The sequence below is a fragment of the Chiloscyllium punctatum genome, chromosome 38, assembly GCF_047496795.1.
Source record: "Chiloscyllium punctatum isolate Juve2018m chromosome 38, sChiPun1.3, whole genome shotgun sequence".
Classification (NCBI taxonomy): Eukaryota; Metazoa; Chordata; class Chondrichthyes; order Orectolobiformes; family Hemiscylliidae; genus Chiloscyllium; species Chiloscyllium punctatum.
The window spans coordinates 32,680,393-32,698,963 of record NC_092776.1 but is presented as its reverse complement, the minus strand read 5'-3'; the positions used below and the strand labels follow the sequence as shown (position 1 = coordinate 32,698,963).

Below are 18,571 nucleotides of genomic sequence, written 5' to 3'. Positions count from 1 at the left end.
GAGTGTTCTGACTCACTAACAATAGTTACACAGGAAAAGCAAGAGGATTAAGCCTAATCAACTTCTAGATAAGTACTATACACTAAAGCCCAGAGTTACTATTGAACCCCCAACTCCTAACCCTCCGTAACTTGATGCAAGACCTTAACACCTCTTGTACTTCCTCACCCAATTAAAGACATTCATATGCTTTGATAAATACTTTCTCAATATGTACTGAAATCTTCAGGCATCTGTAAACATGAACCCACAGTTCCCTGTGTCCACTTACCTCTTCTTCCTGCTATGATTAATCAATTCATATTTCTCTGTATTAAATTCCACTTGCCACTCATCTGCCTTTATTTTGCCAGCCTATTTTGTAGGGAGATGGTGGTGTAGGGCAATGTCACTGGCCTTGCAACCCAGAGGCTTCAGGCTTACGCTCTGAAGAACAGGGGTTCAAATCTCACCACAGCAGCTGGTGGCATTTAATTAGGGAGGGAAGACATGATTGAGATACACAAGATTATGAGGGAATTAGACAGGGTAAAGGGAAGGAACTTTTCCTCCGTGGAGGAACAAATGACCAGCAGCCATAGGTTTAAGGGGTAGAAACCTAAGGGAGAATTCCTTCACTTCGAGGGTGGTGGGGAGTTGGAACTCACTGCCTATCAGAGGGTGATAGATGCAGCAACCCTCACAACATTTGACAGGTACTTAGATGTGCACTTGTGATGCCAAGACATACAAGACTATGAGCCAAGTGCTGGAAAATGGGATTAAAATAGTTAGGTGGTTGAGTCTGTGCTGTTCAAAGACAATGAGCCAAAGGGCCATTTCCATGCTATATATTCAGGTATTTGCCACACCAAATTGAGAAATTTATGGTGTACTTCAATATGTAAGTTATTCATCATGAGAAAAAATAGCCTTCGTACTTACCCTTGGGTGCATCACTACTATCATTCACCAGTCTGAAAACAGACTTCCCAAAGCTCTTTCCTAATGTTTTCTTTTAATCCAAGACAAGACATCTCAATTTCATGATGTTCAATTTTTTAAACCAGCCTTTAAGCAGTACTTTGTCAAACACTTGCTGAAAATTCATATAGAAAACCACCACTGCAATGCCTTCATGAAGTTTCTCTGCTTTTTATCAAAAAATTCAATTTACAGAGTCACAGAGATGTAAAGCATGGAAACAGACCCTTCAGTCCAACCCATCAATGCTGACCAGATATCCCAACCCAATCTAGTCCCACCTGCCAGCACCCGGCCCATAACCCTCCAAACCCTTCCTATTCATATACCCATCCAAATGCCTCAAATGTTGCAATTGTACCAGCCTCCACCACATCCTCTGGCAGCTCATTCCATATACATGCCATCCTCTGCGTGAAAAAGTTGCCCCTTAGGTCTCTTTTATATCTTTCCCCTCTCACCCTAAACCTATTCCCTCTAGTTCTGGACTCCCCGACCCCTGTTCAGCCTCTCCCTGTAGCTCAGATTCTTCAAACCTGATCAATAATTTATAAATTCATAACAGCAAATCTTGATTCATTAAAATCTCTCCAAGTGTTTGTTGATCTTGTCCTTTGATTACTGTTTCTAAGACTGTTTAGCCTGTAGTTTCTTTACAATGTCCTTACAATTTTTCTTGAACAAGGGTATCACATTACCTTTCTGTAATCATCTGGCAGCTCTCTCATAACCAGTGAAGTCAAGAAGTTTTTAAAATTCATTTGTGGAATGTGGACGTTTCTGGCTGGCCAGCATTTATGTTCCATCCCTAGTTGCTCTTGAGGAGATGGCAATAAGCTGCCTTCTTGAACAGCTGTAGTCCACCTGATTATGTCAAGATTACGGCAAACCCTTCTGTTTCTTCACTCCCACTTCCTTTTGCAATGTGGGATGCAAGCCAGCCAAACCAGTCACCTTATGTACTCTGACCATAGTTAGCCTTTTTAGTACATCATTTCTTGCATTTTTTTACCCCATCCATTATTTACTGATTTTTCAAAATCATATCTACCATTAGGAAATACTTAGTAGATACAAATTTCTCAAGTATTCTATCTTTGCCTTGCACCTCCAAAATATAATCTGAATAAGATGCATATCTCTTACCAACGAATTTATTGAAGTTGCAATAATTCTAGAGAGTCAGTTTTCAAAACAGAACACATTTAATTTTATGCAGCCACTTACCCAGAGATTGTAAAGCAAGTTTAATATATCTTAATGCTCTACCATACTTTTGCAAAGAAGTAGCTGCATCCGAGAGAACAAAGTAAGCTCTTGAAGCTTTAAAGGTTAGATTTAATTTCATTTGATACTGCCATGTATCTGGTATCATCCCAGACTGGCTGGGAAGCTCAAGTGTTTTATGAGCTGGACCAACTGTAAAAAGTAAAAGCACGAAAATCAAAATCACAATATTATTAGCCAAAGAACTCTAAAGTTTTAAAAAAACACAGGCAGGTCACAACGAATCTTAATATGGATTTCAAACAAATGAATTTGAATGGTGCAATGTCCTCCATTAACAAAAATATTAACTTCCTTTTCCCCCAGTCTGAAACCATGTTCTGATTACAAGGAAATGAGGGAACTTATGAAAGAGAGGAGCTAATTTTAATGCAGTTGAACATAATCTACAGTGACACTTGCCACTTAATTAAAATAATTTAACTTAATGAATGTATAAACAATAAAAATGTATTCAAAATGAAACAGAAGCATATTGAACAATAATATTTGTATCTAGTGGTAATATATTTGTAAGCAATGTTACTGCAATGCTGAATTACACAAAGAGTAAACTTTGAAATTATGATAATGTGCAATTATGCACAGAACGTAAACACTATTGGGGTGTCATAAATATTAAAATACATTCAAAGCACTAAAATTAGTACCTTGCAGGGGTAACAATTTTAAAAGCAACAGGAAAAATGTAAAACATGCAGAAGTTATAATTTAACAAATGAGGTATTATATATGGTGCTCAGGCTGACGTTTTCTCAACAACTAATTACCTTTGTCTAAAAACAAAGCAATTTGTTTCTTAAGAGCTTTGTGACCTGTGCACTCAGATTCATCTGCATACTTCAAAGGGATTGGAATGCTGGGATCAGCAGCTGGGAGATCAGTCTCCTTTTTAATACTCCCATCAACAGCCTTCAACCCCTGAAAGAAACTAACATGATTAAGATGAGCCTAATCATAGTTCTTATACAGTAGGAAAGTGACAGATTATATGAAGACTTTTGATAATTTAATGTTCATATTTGTGTTTAGAGTTACACAGCATAATGTAACACAGATAAGATGAACATTATATTGGACAACCAATGAATTTTCAACAATTATTATAGCTTGCAGCATTTTTTATGATCTAAAATAGCTAAAAGCCATAAATAAATTATTTAATTACTAACAGAAAGGTGTGTAATCTTTCAGCCCTAGGCCAACCTTGGAGACATTTGAAAAGCTGAGTATCAACTAATGACAAGGTTACGTCATCATCCCATGCTGGTAATTTCCACTGGCACAAGACAAGCACTTTCAACTTGGCCCTTTTGCAGGTAGAGCATCTTGCACACTCACCCCTCAAAATCTTCCTCGTCAGACAAACTTCTGAATGACTGAGGGCCAGACAGGATTCAGAAGTTCTGAAAGGTAAATTTAAAAAAAAGGCTTTTCCTTTTCCTCATGCATCTTGTACAGAAGCACTGGGTCTTGAAATGCTGAGGATAAATAACTCAGTCAGAAATCCGCTTTGAGAAAAAAAAACCTGTGGTTCGAAATGATCACCCTACAGAAGTGTCCAACAGAATCACATGATCAATAACAGCAACTTTCCCTCACTTCACCGTCTTAATTTGTCCATATATATGGACATTGACCAAAACAGAACACAGAAATAACTAAAATATTTTGAAAAAAGAAACAACAGTCAGATAATTATCTCTATGATTCTATAGGATTGCCAACTAGTAAAATTACCAAAAGCACATCACACTTAACAGTTCAACCTCCAGTGCAGTCCCAAATGGGGATGATAGAAGCCTGAATAACAACACTTAAGGTTGTATATATTATGTACATTACAAACAATAATTCTGAAGTAATGAATTAATTACCTCAAGAACATAATTGAGAACAACTCTGCATCGCTCCTCTGTATCATGACAAACTGGAAATGCACAGCTGGGCTTCAAAACAAAAATTGAGTGTAAAACATTCTGTTTAATTAAGTTACTCAAAGCAGTCCCCCCTTAGTATGGCCAAACTCAACACCAGAGACAACAGATCCTCTATTCTCAGTTTAAGCAAATCTATTCAAAGAAAGATCTATTCTAACTGTAGTAAAGTTTTTATTTAATTGAGCATGGAATAAAAATGTAGACTTAATGGAATGGTTTCCCAAATTTATCTTTTGTAATGATGTATTATAATATTTATTAGACTTGGTACATACATTCATCTAATAAAAATGGATTCATACCCTTATCTGGTGTATTGACTTGTATTTCTCAGGTACAGACAATTCGCCAACAGATTTAATGATAGCAACAGCTTTGCTGTCATCTGAAGGTTCAGAGCCATTGCTGAAAGAACCATTTTCATCACTGTCCTCAGGAAGGTCCTCATCTTCACTATAACTATCAGAATTCTCATTCAAATTTGACCCATTTTCATCTCGTTTTGGTGGTTCATCTAGTTGGAACAGCTCAGAGATCATGTAGTTGGCTGAAGCAATAATTTGCACAAACTGAAAAATTGTAGTTACATAATTAGTGGAGAACGTGACTGGAAAGAATTTACTTATTCAGCACAGGACCTAAAATCATGGTTATCAAGTATTTACTTATTGCAATCCACCATCCATAGTACTTTGCAAATTACATTTCCTACCATTCCAAAGCTCTTTGACACAATTTTTTAAAATTCTAAGCATTGCAAATACAATGAAAATAGCAAGATGTAAATTCTTAAAAACTGATAATTATTTTAGGCAAAGGAAATAATTAACCACACAATTCTAGATAATTCTAAGGCAGAATCAAAGTTTTAACTGTACTTAATTTTTTAAAACCAGTCAATTTCTTGTTTAATATGAATTGCAACCGATTAAGGAGTGCTAGGCTCAATCCTGTTGTAACCTGCAAGAAATTTTGAAAGTCTTTAGAATTTGTAATTCAGGATAAAACCACCACACATTCTATTTAAGTAAATTAGAGTTGTCACAAAGATTTTTTAATCTAAAAGGTGTTCCTTGGCTCAAGGAGACACTGTCCTTGAATTTTTTTCACATGGGCAATAAACCAGGCTGAGTTCTGATCAGTCTGGTTTGGTACAGAGATAAACGGATTTTGAGAGGCCTTTTGTTTATATGTGAACAGATAAGACTTCAGGCCAAAATGGTCATGTTTTAGAAATGACGTGTATAATGAAAGGGGAGTGGTCAACTCTTTAGCTGGGCTGAGCAGTTTGTTCAGTCTTGAACAGGCAAGTTCAGAGAGCTTGTGAAAACTCGCTCTCTTTTCTGCCCTTCAACTTCAACCTGTTAGCATGTGTTCCGTTTATACTAGTTTTTTAAAGGGAGTTTGCTTATTGGGACTTATATATACTGTATATTCAGAACAGCATAATTAAGTCTAGTTGGATAGGTTAAGTTCTGTAGGGGTTCTTTATTCTGTTCTTTGTATTTCATTGTGTAATTTTGAGAATAATTTTTTGTCTGTTTTAAAATCTAGTAGTCAACGTAGCTATCATAATCCAGGTAGTTTTCACTGTATACTTACCAAAACAAATTGCAAAGTTATGGTCTGGGGCTGCCTGCTTAAGAATGTTTTGAGTGCTCTGGCTTAGTCCATAACAGAGGTAATTTAACATCGAATTTCTATGCAATTACAAAGCTAAAATATAGCTGAATACGCACAATGACAAAGGGCATCTTTGGTCTAATGAATGTAAACAATTGAAAGCTTTGGTGTAAAATATAAAAATGCAAAACATTTGAAATGTCAATATACATTTCATAAATTTTAAGAAGTGTGCAATGCACAATTAATGCTCCTCTTGAATACAAGTAATTCAAAAATCAAATCCAAAGTACCTGGGGATGCCTTTCTTTATCCAGTAGTTTAATACAATTTAACAAGAGGGTCCTTATAATCCCATAATGTTTCCTGTTCTGAACTTTCTTCATCATCATGTTGCTTGCAACCCTGTAAAGCACAGCACATATCAACACAAGGGCTTGAAGACTGCTGCGTGATATATCTATTTCCTACAGTACTGCACACAAATTTGAGCAGATGAGCACATTCACTGTGATGCATCTATCACCATTTTTACCTTCTCTTGCTTTTGCTTCTTCTTCCCTTTGCACCTCCATTTTCATGGGAGGTGATGAATAACAGGACTTGATAGAGGAAGGAGCCAGTAATAGTAATAATATTTTCCCTATGGGCCTTGTACACAGGATATGTGAAGAGGAATATGGAAGAAATATGACCAGCAATCCACTTTGCTCATGCACCACTGAACCACTTGGTTTCTTCGCTATTTATGTTCTTTAATTTCCCATAACCTCTACATCTCTACATATATTCACACCCCACCCCACCATCACTCAAATCACTTGCAATCTTCATCAATGCTCTCTTCTGTTCCCCACAGAAGGCCTACTTGCTTTTAAATACAAATATCTTGATCATCCAAATAAAGTGAAACATGAATAATCATCCATTTTGATTCAGACGGAATTTCAAAAATCTGTCTCTGTAACAAGCAAGATAGTGTAGTTATATTCAAGATTCCCATACTGAGGTGGGATTCAGAATTTGTGCAGTGAGCAGTGAACAGGACTTAAATGGCTGATAGTGATTGTTCAGAATGTGTAGATTATAAATTGTTAATGCACTGATTAAGATATTTGGCTTATATCAACAATATTGAGAACAAGGGAATAAAAATACTTGAAAGATGAAAAGCACACTTTCTCATATTCTTCACAGGAGTCAATGACGGATGCAGTTTGAATGAATGCACAGACAAGAACCATCTACATTCATAAGTTCTATCACTGAAGTTGGAGTGATTTTGATTCAGGAAAGCAACATACGTTCCCATCTGTTTCACTGGAAACCCTACTTCTGAATAGATTGGACAATAAGACAGACATCTTTGGATAAATTATCTGTACGATCCTCTGAGCCAGCAGCTTTTCCAACTGAAGGTAACGAATCCATGCAACGTAGATCACTGCTGAAACCATGCATTTTCTTTTTGATATTAGGTTGCAACAAAGATTCAAAGATCTGGAAGACATTTTGACAAGCTACTGAAAAAAGGTAATTAGAGGCTGGAGCAGCTGGCAGGCAGTGTGACAGACAAGTGGATGCTGTGACAGGCAGATAAAGTAGGATGGAAGTTGGGTGCAAGTCGTATGGTTAGGGTACAAGGTTGGGAAAGCAGTCAGATCATTAAGTAGGTGCAGTGCGAAGCTGTAGAAGGGGGAAAGAAGATAAAAGACAGGAGAAGCAGAAGCAGACTGGAAGGAAGATATTGAGGGGGATACTTGCAATGATCTCTGTGGCAGGTGAAGTTCTTTGTACTTGGACTAATCTCCTTTCTTAACTATAATCCCAATCAGTGTCCAACATTACCCACACATGGGCTCTTCTTCCCAAATAATGGATATTTGAAAATAAGTTTCTGGAAAACTAAAATCCCTTCTTCAACCAGCTCACAGCACAACTCCACTCCACCTCCACTCCCTCCCCTCCCAACTTAAATTAAAACCAACAGGTAGACCCTGGAAAATTTAGACCATTTTTCATATTTTTGGAACCTCCCCTCAAAAAAGGAGAGGTAGACAATGAAATTAATCACTGCGTTCAGTATGCTACGTGAACCTTCATCTAACTGAGAAACACTAAGTATTTGAGTCAAGATATCGAACCCACAACTAAGGCAATGATTTACTAGGGAGCAGAGATCCTTGCTTCCATGTGCTTTGGCAACTTATAGACACCGTATTGCAGGCACCTGAGAAATACCCTAAATCCAATGGCAAAAAAGTGGCATCTTCTCCCAAGACAACTTGTCCAGCAATGAGGAGGTAAATCATTCAACTTCTCTCTGCTCCCCAAGATGTCGTTCATACGCCTGACAACTGCACTCCCAAACAACTGGAGTACACATATTTGGAGATTCCCAGAGTGACAGCAGGGACATCCTCAAAGTATTCCTGAAGCATCCTTACTGCCTTGTGGAGTCCATAGCTTTTGAAGTCTATGGCTTGTGGCCAACCAAAATGGAGAAGGCTCATCCAGGAAAGCACTAACACAGAAACTTTGCCAGGAACAAGCAAAGACAAAGTCAGGTATCAAAGAGAGTGCACAAACCTCAAAAAAATCCATCAACCCAACCTTTCAAGTAGTGCCTGCTCACATGTGGCAGGGTCAGAAAAATACATGCATTGAACTTAACAGTTATTTCAGAACTCACTAAACAGGATCATCCTCAATCCAGAGGAACTGCTGACAAAAGAAAAATATTTTAAATATTAAATCACTTTTTCCTTTTCAACAAGGAAGTGGTTCCATCACAGGAGAACTCCACGTAAGTTAAGTGAAGCTTTAAAGTTCATAAACAGAAACTACCAAATGATGCAAAATATACAACAGGGAATTATATTTCATAGTATGTGGAGATATTTCTATTTCAAAGATGAACATCTTAATACCATTCCTTCTGCATTTTCTGTCATTTGCATAGTATAAGAAGAAAAACTTTCAAGATAATAACTAATATTAAATTTAAAGCATAGGTATCCAACAATATTGCTTCCATTTTCAGCATTATGGATGCCATATACATCAACTTGCCCAGGTTTTAATAATTTGTCGATAGCACCAAGTTATATGACAAGGCAATAAGACTGAGGTATAAAGTTTTGATTGATTGTCTGGGCAAAACAAAGTCTGATGGATCAAGGTTAAGAATTTATTGAAAAAATTTCAATAACATTTCAAAAGTTCGACAACTATAACCTATAGTACAGCAGAATTTGCATTGGTAGGTTCAATTGCAGACTTTCAATCTTCAAAGAGTATTGATGCACCATACAAGTTTCAGGTAATTATTATATAATGGATGAATTTGAAACAGACACCAACTAAGGGAAGGTTTTACTGAGTTGACTGAAATTTTAGGAACAAAACTTATATATTGCAAAAAGCCTCAAGGGTGAATGCCTTCTTCAGCATTGATGAAGCAATAGACAGGGCTAAAATTAGCAGGGGAAAAAAAAATGGAAGAAACCAAACACCCCTCACACCAGCAGGGAACAGGTAGTAGAAAGGCTGAACACAAATGCAAATATATTTAACGTCTGCCAGTTCACCACAGGCAGAGTACCCAAAATCTGGTTGTCTGAAAATCAGAATTGACCAAAACAGGACACATTTGTAATTGAGAAATTTAGCATTTGAGACAATGCACACTGGTTTTAGTCCAACTTAAAACTTCTTGCCCAGATTGGAAAGTGAACAATCATGTTAAAAGACTGCTGACTGCCATGCTGTTGTACATTCTGCCCTCTTGACCATATTTACAACCATGTTCACTAAAGAAAATAATAAATCAATTCTAGTAATTGTACTTTTTGAATGGCACGCATGTACAACCACCCTGGATCAGACCTAACACAATGAGCATATTGTTGTACTCCCAAAATTAGCTTGATAAGCAACACCTAATATAAAAAGCCAGACATTGTTAAACCACTAACTGAAGATCAAAACTGCCTGACAAACTGTACTTAAATCTTCCAGGTTGAGCTCTGTCAATGAACCCATTGCAAGACACCAAAATGGGTTACGGTGAATGGCACATCAGGCTGAATGGCCAAAATCCAGGAAAATTCAAAATCTGTCATAGTCTCTCTTGCAAGGGTGCCATAATCTTGACATTGTGTGTGTGTATATCAGAAATACAAATAAGACAGTAGAATTAAGTTTACAAGCACTGGTAGAGAAACAATGAATTGCCTTATCCCCTTCTTGGTGTAAGATTTATGGTCCACCTCTCGCTTAGTTACCAGTTCATATAATCATAAATGGAAGATTATTTGGATATCTCAACAAGAAAGTTACCATCCCTCCATTTCCTCCCATTGGTTGCCTTGTAATATTTCCTAGTGATATACAGAGAAAATAAAATAGAGAAAACTACTATCAATATACTAAGAAAACTTACTTGTACAGTAAGACAGCAACAGGCATGGTGAAAGGGTTTTGGTATTTGTCTTCAGTTGTTTCTTCACAAAGTGTCGTCAGATCATAAAGTTTTACAATGTCACTTCCACTTGCTGGAAGAAACAAAGGTAAAAGCCATTCGTGGAAACACATTTTAAATAGCTACGTGTTCCAAAACATGGTTTTCTTTTTAAGCCACAAAAGACAACTACTTATGCAATAACTCAATAGTTTTGCAAGCATACTTCACAAGTATGACTGATACTGGCTTATGATTAGCAGACAAAAATTCTCAAGCTTGAAGATCTGATCTTAAATCACAACAAATCAAAAGGTTATTTTTTAATGAATAGAAGAAGTAAACATTAGTTAAATGATAAACCGTCTGTACCTGGTTCCAAAAATTAAGATATAGCAAAACTAAGGCTTCTCATCCACCAGCTTGAACAAAATGTAGCACAATCATAGTAGATAGATATTATGCCTGCAACTTAGCAGCAAGAACAAAAGTATATATCAGAGAAAAGTACAAGAATAGTTACAGGGATGCAAATTTAACAAATGAATCATGCACCCAGAAATGAAAACTTGGAGAAGACTAAAGTTTGAAAGCCAACATGAAGAGGTGTCCCAAAGACTTTCTATGGCCATAGAAACACAAAGGGTGGTTTAAAAAAAAGTAGAGCTGAATAGGGATTAAAGAGGGAATTTACACCTGGAGGTGAGGCATGGCTGAAATGATAAATGAATACTTTGTATCTGCCTTTACCAAAGAGGCAGATGTTACCCAGACCAAGGTGAAAGAGGAAGAAACTCAGTCACTAGAAAGGCTCAACACTGATAGGGCAAAAGAGTTGGATAGACTGCTCATACCTAAAGTTGAAAAGGAACTGGGACTAGATGAGATGCACCTAAGGATTTAGAAGAAAGTGACAATGGAAGTTGCAGGGGCACTGACCACCATCTTTCAGTCTTCCCTAGACTCAGAGGTAGTGCCAGAAAACTGGAAAATTGCAAACATTACAACTGTTCAAGAAATATTATAAGAATAAGCCCAGAAATTACAGACAAAATGGTTTATTTCAGTTATGGGGATGTTTGAGAAACAATTATTCTGGATATAATTAATAATGTCATGGGAAATGTTGGGTTGATTAGAAGAGTCAGCATAGATTTCTAAAGAGGAAATCACTTTTAACTAACTGGCAGGAGTTTTTTTTGGTGGAGTAACAAAGATTTGATTACAATAACATTGTTGATGTTGTGAACATGAACTTTCAGTAAGGCATTTGATACAGTGCCACACAGATTCGAGAAAAACTAACAGCCATGGAATAAAAGGGTCAATAGCAACTTGGATACAAAATTGGTTGAGTGATAGGAAGACAGGAATGGTCAATGAATATTTTTCAGTCTGGAAGAAAGTTTGTAGCAGAGCTCCCCAGGGTTTGCTTTTGTGACTGCTGCTTTTCCTGATATATATTAATCACTGGATCTCTGAGTGGAAAGGGCAATTTCAAAGTTCGTAGATTACATAACATTTCGATAAATTGAGAGGAAGACAGTGTTGAACTCCAGAAAATATGTACAAATTGGAGTTTCAAATGCAGAAAAGTGTGAGGTGATACATTTTGATAGAAAGAATATTGAAATTGAGGGATAAGTTAAATAGAGGGTACAATTCTAAGGAGAGGGCAGGAGCCTTTGGAGATCTTGGAAGCAGCAGTTCAGGTAAATAGAGAAGTAAAACATAACATTCTTGACTTAATAAGTGCAAAGAATACAACAAGGTAGGTGATGTTAGACATGTATAAGACACTTGTTAGACGTCATCTGGAGTAGTGCACACATTTCTGGGCAATTAAAGCAAAGACGGGCAATTTCACACATTAAAGATGTGGAAGTATTGAAAAGATGTAGAAACAGTTTTCAACAATGGTTCCAGGGATGACAAACTTCAGTTATATGGATAAATTGAAGTAGTTAGTATGGTTGTCCTTTGAGAGAAGTTGAATAAGTAGAGGTTTATATAACGAGTAGGCTGGATAGAGTAAGATAGGGAGGAACTGTTCCCACTCATCGGAACAAGAAGGTGTAGATTTAAAGTGATCCGCAAAAGAAGCCAAGGATGAAATGAGGAAAAACATTTTCATCCAGTTAGGATATGAAATGCACGACTTGGAAATATACTGGAGGCACACTCAACTGAAGCATTCAAAAGGGCATTGGATGATTAACTGGATAAGAACACTGTACAAGGGTACAGGCAAACACAGGAAACTGGCACTAAAAATGATACTTGTTTGAAGAACTATTGCAGGTAAACTGGGCTAAATGATCTCTTTCTGCATCATAACATTTTTATAATTCTGTAAAATAGAATTCATAGTAGTTCATGCTGACTTAGCTTCTTACTTGTTCTATGTTTAAAGCAGATTAATGCTCTGCAGGTAATCTGACTACTTGACTCTCTATAACAGAGAAATACTTTTTGTCCCTAATGTGGCTATGCTTAATTACCAATTACATGTCAAGAAATAGTCAGTGCAATATCGGCAAATGTATACATTGCATAAAATAAATCAGCATTTGCCTTGGAATACACCTACCTGCAAAACACTGTTTTAAATCTGAATTCCAATTCAATATTTTTGCTCACCTTTAAAGAGCCAATACGTATGTCCTTCTTTAGTACAATTTGCCTTTAGAAATGAAAGAATATTCTGAGCAATATCTTTTACCACTTTAGTGGAGAAACTGGACTTGTCTAAATTAGGGATATCTTCTGTCTTTATCATTTCATATCTCTGTAAAAGCATGCAAAAATTACAAAATTAAAAATGGGAAAACAAAACTGAACATTTACTGAGGATCAAAAAGCTATTTAAATTGACCACTGTCAAGTTTTATCCAAAGATAAACAGTATACATTCCAACCATTTGTACTGGACACTGTTTCAGAGGCTTTGATCTCGTGCCCGAGTGAAATCAACATGACAACACTCACTCTCAATCATTCACATATTGCCTCTTATCTCATTTTTGCCCCAAAGCACTAACTGAATATGCAAATCTCTAAGTAATGTTATAAATTATTAAACGCTGTTGCACACTAAGGTGAGCAAGAACTCTCAGAAGAACAGGGATTCCAATTCGGTATGTGCCACTAAAAACAACATTTAGTAGAGATAAGTCCTGAAGTATTTACAGGGAATAAAAGGAAAAATGCCAGTGTTAATGAAAAAGAGTGACGTGCAATGGGAATGAGACTGAGCACAATTTGGAGAGTAAACAGTCAGCTTCAATTATGATGAAAAGTGCAGTGAGTTCAAGGGGTAGAGGGACAAAATTTGGGAGATATGGAATGGAGGGTGGTGGTGGTGGTGGTTGCGGGGGAGGCAGGGGAGGGGGGGGTGGGGGGGAAGGTTGTTGAGGCCAATTTTGGAAGTGAGATTAAGTCTACTGATTATTTTGGAAATGCATAAACTGCAGAAAGATTCATGTTGATGGAACATGCATTTGGAATTGCATCACTGTGTACTAATTTGGCTTAATTTCAATACATTAACACACCTAGGCAATTTAATAGGAAGACTAATAGCTTTAAAACTGTTTGGATAGGATGCAGTTGTCTCACTGCACTGAGCTTTTAGAGCGTATGTTGTCTATATGTGCTGTGGTAAGAGGATGGGGTTGGAGGATAAGATTAGCCATTGTGGTAGCCTTTTTGGAAGGTAAGCAAACTATTTTATTGTAAACAAAAATATCTTCAGATCCTTTTGATTTCTCAACAGATTACCAATTGTGAAACTGAAGAGGAATTATTTTAAGTTAACGACTGCATAATCTTTTATACTACATTTCCGGATATTGCAAAGGAACATGTACCTGAACATCCCCCCCAACACCAGGGAAAGAAAACCCATTAAATCTGGAACAAGACAGGCAACAGTATTTCCAAGGTGCACTTCGAATTTGAAATTTGCCAGTGATTCCTGACTAGAATGAGCCTGTTATCAAAAACTCTTACAAAACAGGGTTCAAAATCCTTATTTGTTATGAAGCAATTATTTTAAACAACGTAACTACTGTTGGTGTTAGAAGTCTTGAAATCTGGGGGAAAAAATTATACGCAGTTACTAAAGCACTACCATTAACAAAGGATACTGGAATTTTTCCGATCCTCAAGTGCCCATGTGCATTTGGTAGAAAAATGCATTTCTGTTTTTCACACTTGAGCACATTAAATAAAAATGAAAATATCAGGCTTGAACTACTACTAAAAAAAAAGTTTTATGTAAAATCTAAAACAATAAAACCATTTATTTTTACCTGTACAATCCCATTAACGTGAAAGCACATAACAAGTTCTGGAACATTGCACATTAAATTGTCGAGCCAATAGTCAATCCCTGTCAGAATGTTAATTGGTTTGTTGCTATCTCTAAGAATGAAACAAAATGTCACAAATCAAACATAAGCTGATCAATTTTTGCTAATACGAGTCAATGATAATTGATAAAACCAAAAAAAATTTTAAAATTGAGGCATAACATTTCTAGGATTATCACTATTGCACAAATTCTTGTATAGGATCATGGATAAACCATAACATTTGCCAGTTTAATTTTTTTTCAACCAGTTAAGGGATGTTACTGCACATTTCTGGAGTAGGTGAAACTTGAACCCAAGCCAACTGGTCCAGAAAGGGACACTACCATTGCACAACAAGAGCCCTTGGACAACTGATTTGATATAGCTAGACAAACTCGTGCATAGATATTGTAGATATTTTCTAATCAAACTATTCAGAGATATAATGACACACCTCTGGCAAAGGTGGAACTTGAAGCTGGCCTTCCTGGCTCAGAGATAGGGACACTACCGCTACAGCTCAAGAATTCTCCCCCATTTATCAGTTTGTATTATCCTGTGTGATTCCTGCCAGGTGCACTTGGATTTTTAATTCCATCCCTTCCTAGTTGTTAACTTTGGCTAAACCCAATGGAGCAAAGCCTGATGTACTATTTAACTTTAAACTAAACTTTAAAGCCACAAAGCCCAAATGCTTGCAATATGTACGGAATAAGCTGCCAAAGGAAGTGGTGGAGGCTGGTACGATTACAACAATTCAAAAGGCATCTGGATGGGTATATGAATAGGAAGAGTTTAGGCGGATATGGACCAAATGGTGGCAAACGGGACTAGGCTTATACAAGATGTCTGTTCAGCATGGATGAGTTGAACTAAGGGTCTGTTTCCATACTGTATATTTCCATGATTCGATAACAGTAATCCTCATTTTCAAAAAATGATCACATGAAAACCATACACACTGTTACTTTGAGTCATAGAGATGTACAGCATGGAAACAGACCCTTCAGTCCAACCCATCCATGCCAACCAGATATCCCAACCCAATCTAGTCCCACCTGCTAACACCCAGCCCATAACCCTCCTAACCCCTCCTATTCATATACCCATCCAAAAGCCTCTTAAATGTTACAATTGCACCAGCCTCCACCACATCCTCTGGCAGCTCATTCCATACACTTACCACCCTCTGTGTGAAAACGTTGTCCCTTAGTTCTCTTCTATATCTTTCCCCTCTCACCCTAAACCTATGCCCTCTAGTTTTGGACTCTCCCACCCAGGGAAAAGATTTTGTGTATTTACCCTATTCATGCCCCTCATAATTTTGTAAACCTCTATCAGGTCACTCCTTAGCCTCAGATGCTCCAGGGAAAACAGCTCCAGCCTGTTCAGCATCTCCCTTTAGCTCAAATCCTCCAACCCTGGCAACATCCTTGTAAATCTTTTCTGAACCCTTTCAAGTTTCACCAACACAAATATCCACAAATTCTGATAATCCAATTTGTGCCCTTCATTTTTTTTAATATATGAGCTTACTGTGCTTTATTTTCCCACTGATCAATGTCAGACAGCAGAATCTTCAGACCATTATACCCTTACCTTTCAGAGTTATTTTCTGAAATATCTGTGTTTGCTAGATCTTCACGAACGTCAAACCATTCAGTAAGTAGTTCAACAGCTGTATTTGTTCAGGACTGTTTTGGATACATTTTAATTCTGCCAACAACTTCCCAGTATAACACCATCCACAGCAGCAGCAACCCCCATCCAACCCCTTCTAACCTCGTCACAGCCTTTGTAGCTTTGAAACATTTGCACTCCTGTAAACATCCCATAAATGCTAACTTTTTTAATAACACTAGCAACACCTAACTCCACCTCGGTCACTACTATTGACTTCAAACCTGTTGAAACACTATCAACCTGACACCAAGTCGCAATGACCCTTAATTTGATACAGGTCAACAAATTCAAGTCTTTTTTTCAGCTCCCTTTATTAACTAAACAGCAAATCATAAAGCTTATTGAATGTCCCCTCAGGCTAAAGTAAATGCATAATTTAGACATTTTGTTCAACCAAGTTAAAGTTTTGCATCTTGGCACAGTCTAAAAACAGATATATATATATATCCACTGTCTATACTTAGACCCTCACTCTTTTTGAAAGAGTTAGCATGTCATTCATCATTTTTGTAAATGCTTTCAACAAGAGTCTCATTATGTAATTATATCAAGAACTTACAGCAAATCTCCTATATAATATTTAAAGCTCAAAATAGCCACCATTTCTTGCTTGGTTAACTCCACTGTTCGAGTGAATTTCAAAATTCTTGAACATACTAGTACCTCACAGAATTCAAGCAGCAATAGGAGTCAGGGAAACAATGATTAGCAAACATCACTTCTGATCTTACAATGGAGGGAAAGTTATTGATGAAGCAGCTGAAGATAGTTGAACCTAGGACACCTCCCTGAGGAATTTTTGCAGAGATGTCCTTGAGCTGAAATGACTGACCTCCAACAAATACAAACCACCTTCCTTTGTGATAGGCATGGCTCTAACCTGTGGGGGAGTTTCTCCCATTTCCCATAGACTACAATTTTGCTAGAGTTTCTCAATGCAACACTCAGTCAGATATGGCCTTGTTTTCAAGGGCAGTCACTCCATACTTACCTGTAGAGTCCAGCTCTTTTGCTCTTTTCGGACTAAGGGTGTAAAAGGGTCAAGAGTTCAGTTATAACCTAAACCCAGGATCAATGAGTAAGTTACTGTTATGTAAGTGCGACTTGATGGCACTACTGATGACACCTTCCAGACATTTGCAGCTGCTGGAGAGTACAGTGATTGGGTGGTAATTGTCCAGGTTGGAATTCTGTGTACAGGGCAGGATAGTGCAACTTTCCACACAGTCAATGCCAAGGTTGCAGCTATACCGGAACAGTTTGGCTAAGGGCGTAGCAAGTTCTGGAGTACAAGTCTTCAGTACTATTGCCATAACGTTGTTAGGGCCATTGCATTATCCAGTGTCTCCAGCCATTGCACATGTCACATGGAGTGAATCTAACTGGCTGAAGAGTGTCATCCATGATACTGTGGGCCTCCGCAGAAGGCTGAGATGGATCATCCACCTGGTACTTCTGATTAAAGACTGTAACCTTCTGGTTTCCAATATAGATAACCACTTTTCAGGAAGAATTTTTAGATACTTCTAGAAAGAAGTATCTAAAAGAATCTTTGATGGATCTTGTACGCCTTAGATTTAGGAAATGCATTATTCTGAACCTAATTGCTTCAAATTTCCAACTGACTAATTTGAGAACTGTTATAATTCCTTAAAAACCTTTGAAAAGTAACTACAAATTTGTGAACTGAATAACTGTCAATCATGCACACAAATGAAATTACAATTTATTTTTGCATGAAAGTAACTCAACTCCTCTCAACCACCTCTAAAACAAACGGTACTGAATTGCACTTGGGACAAAACATTTGACTATGATAGACTCCCAAGATATTTATTTAAATGACTTGGCAGGTATCAAAAAAGGAAGCAAGGAAGAAAATGTTTGAAATTTTGCTAAGTAGTACAAAAAAGTTCCAAACCCAAACTTGTTGAGTTGTTTTCAGTTATGATCCCATTTGAAAATTATTACTATTAGTATCAGCTTTACCTGTTTGGCGTTGAGGAAGAAAGAGTTACTTGAATGAATAACAACCTCAGTCAGTCAACAAAATAACACCTTTCATATCGCATAAAGAACGTACCTGAGTCTTAAGCTTACAGCTGGATATTTTCCACCTCCGAAAATAGGCATATTTGAACCGACAAGCATATGAATATCTTCAAATGTCCAAAGAATATTCCTGACAAAATCATTTTTAAGTCCCTTTAGAAAGGGAGACAAGTTGTCAAAAAGATACTTATTTTTAAAATAGAAGA

At 37.1% G+C, this 18,571-nt stretch overlaps 1 protein-coding gene across 2 annotated transcripts in view; it reads right to left on the bottom strand.

Moving 5' to 3' along the window:
- The window catches only part of edrf1 (erythroid differentiation regulatory factor 1), a 66,647-nt gene that overhangs the window by 30,848 nt on the left and 17,228 nt on the right, over positions 1-18,571 (bottom strand). For both annotated transcript variants that reach the window (XR_011954690.1, XM_072557566.1), the window contains exons 8-16: positions 18,397-18,518; positions 14,589-14,700; positions 12,916-13,063; positions 10,258-10,369; positions 6,107-6,218; positions 4,493-4,759; positions 4,128-4,199; positions 3,021-3,171; positions 2,191-2,382 (exon numbers count right to left, since the gene is read on the bottom strand). Coding sequence is in view for 1 of the 2 variants with exons in the window: in XM_072557566.1 (XP_072413667.1) it covers positions 2,191-2,382; positions 3,021-3,171; positions 4,128-4,199; positions 4,493-4,759; positions 6,107-6,218; positions 10,258-10,369; positions 12,916-13,063; positions 14,589-14,700; positions 18,397-18,518 (1,288 nt within the window). In the remaining variant the exon portion in view is untranslated. The remainder of the gene's footprint in view (positions 1-2,190; positions 2,383-3,020; positions 3,172-4,127; positions 4,200-4,492; positions 4,760-6,106; positions 6,219-10,257; positions 10,370-12,915; positions 13,064-14,588; positions 14,701-18,396; positions 18,519-18,571) is intronic.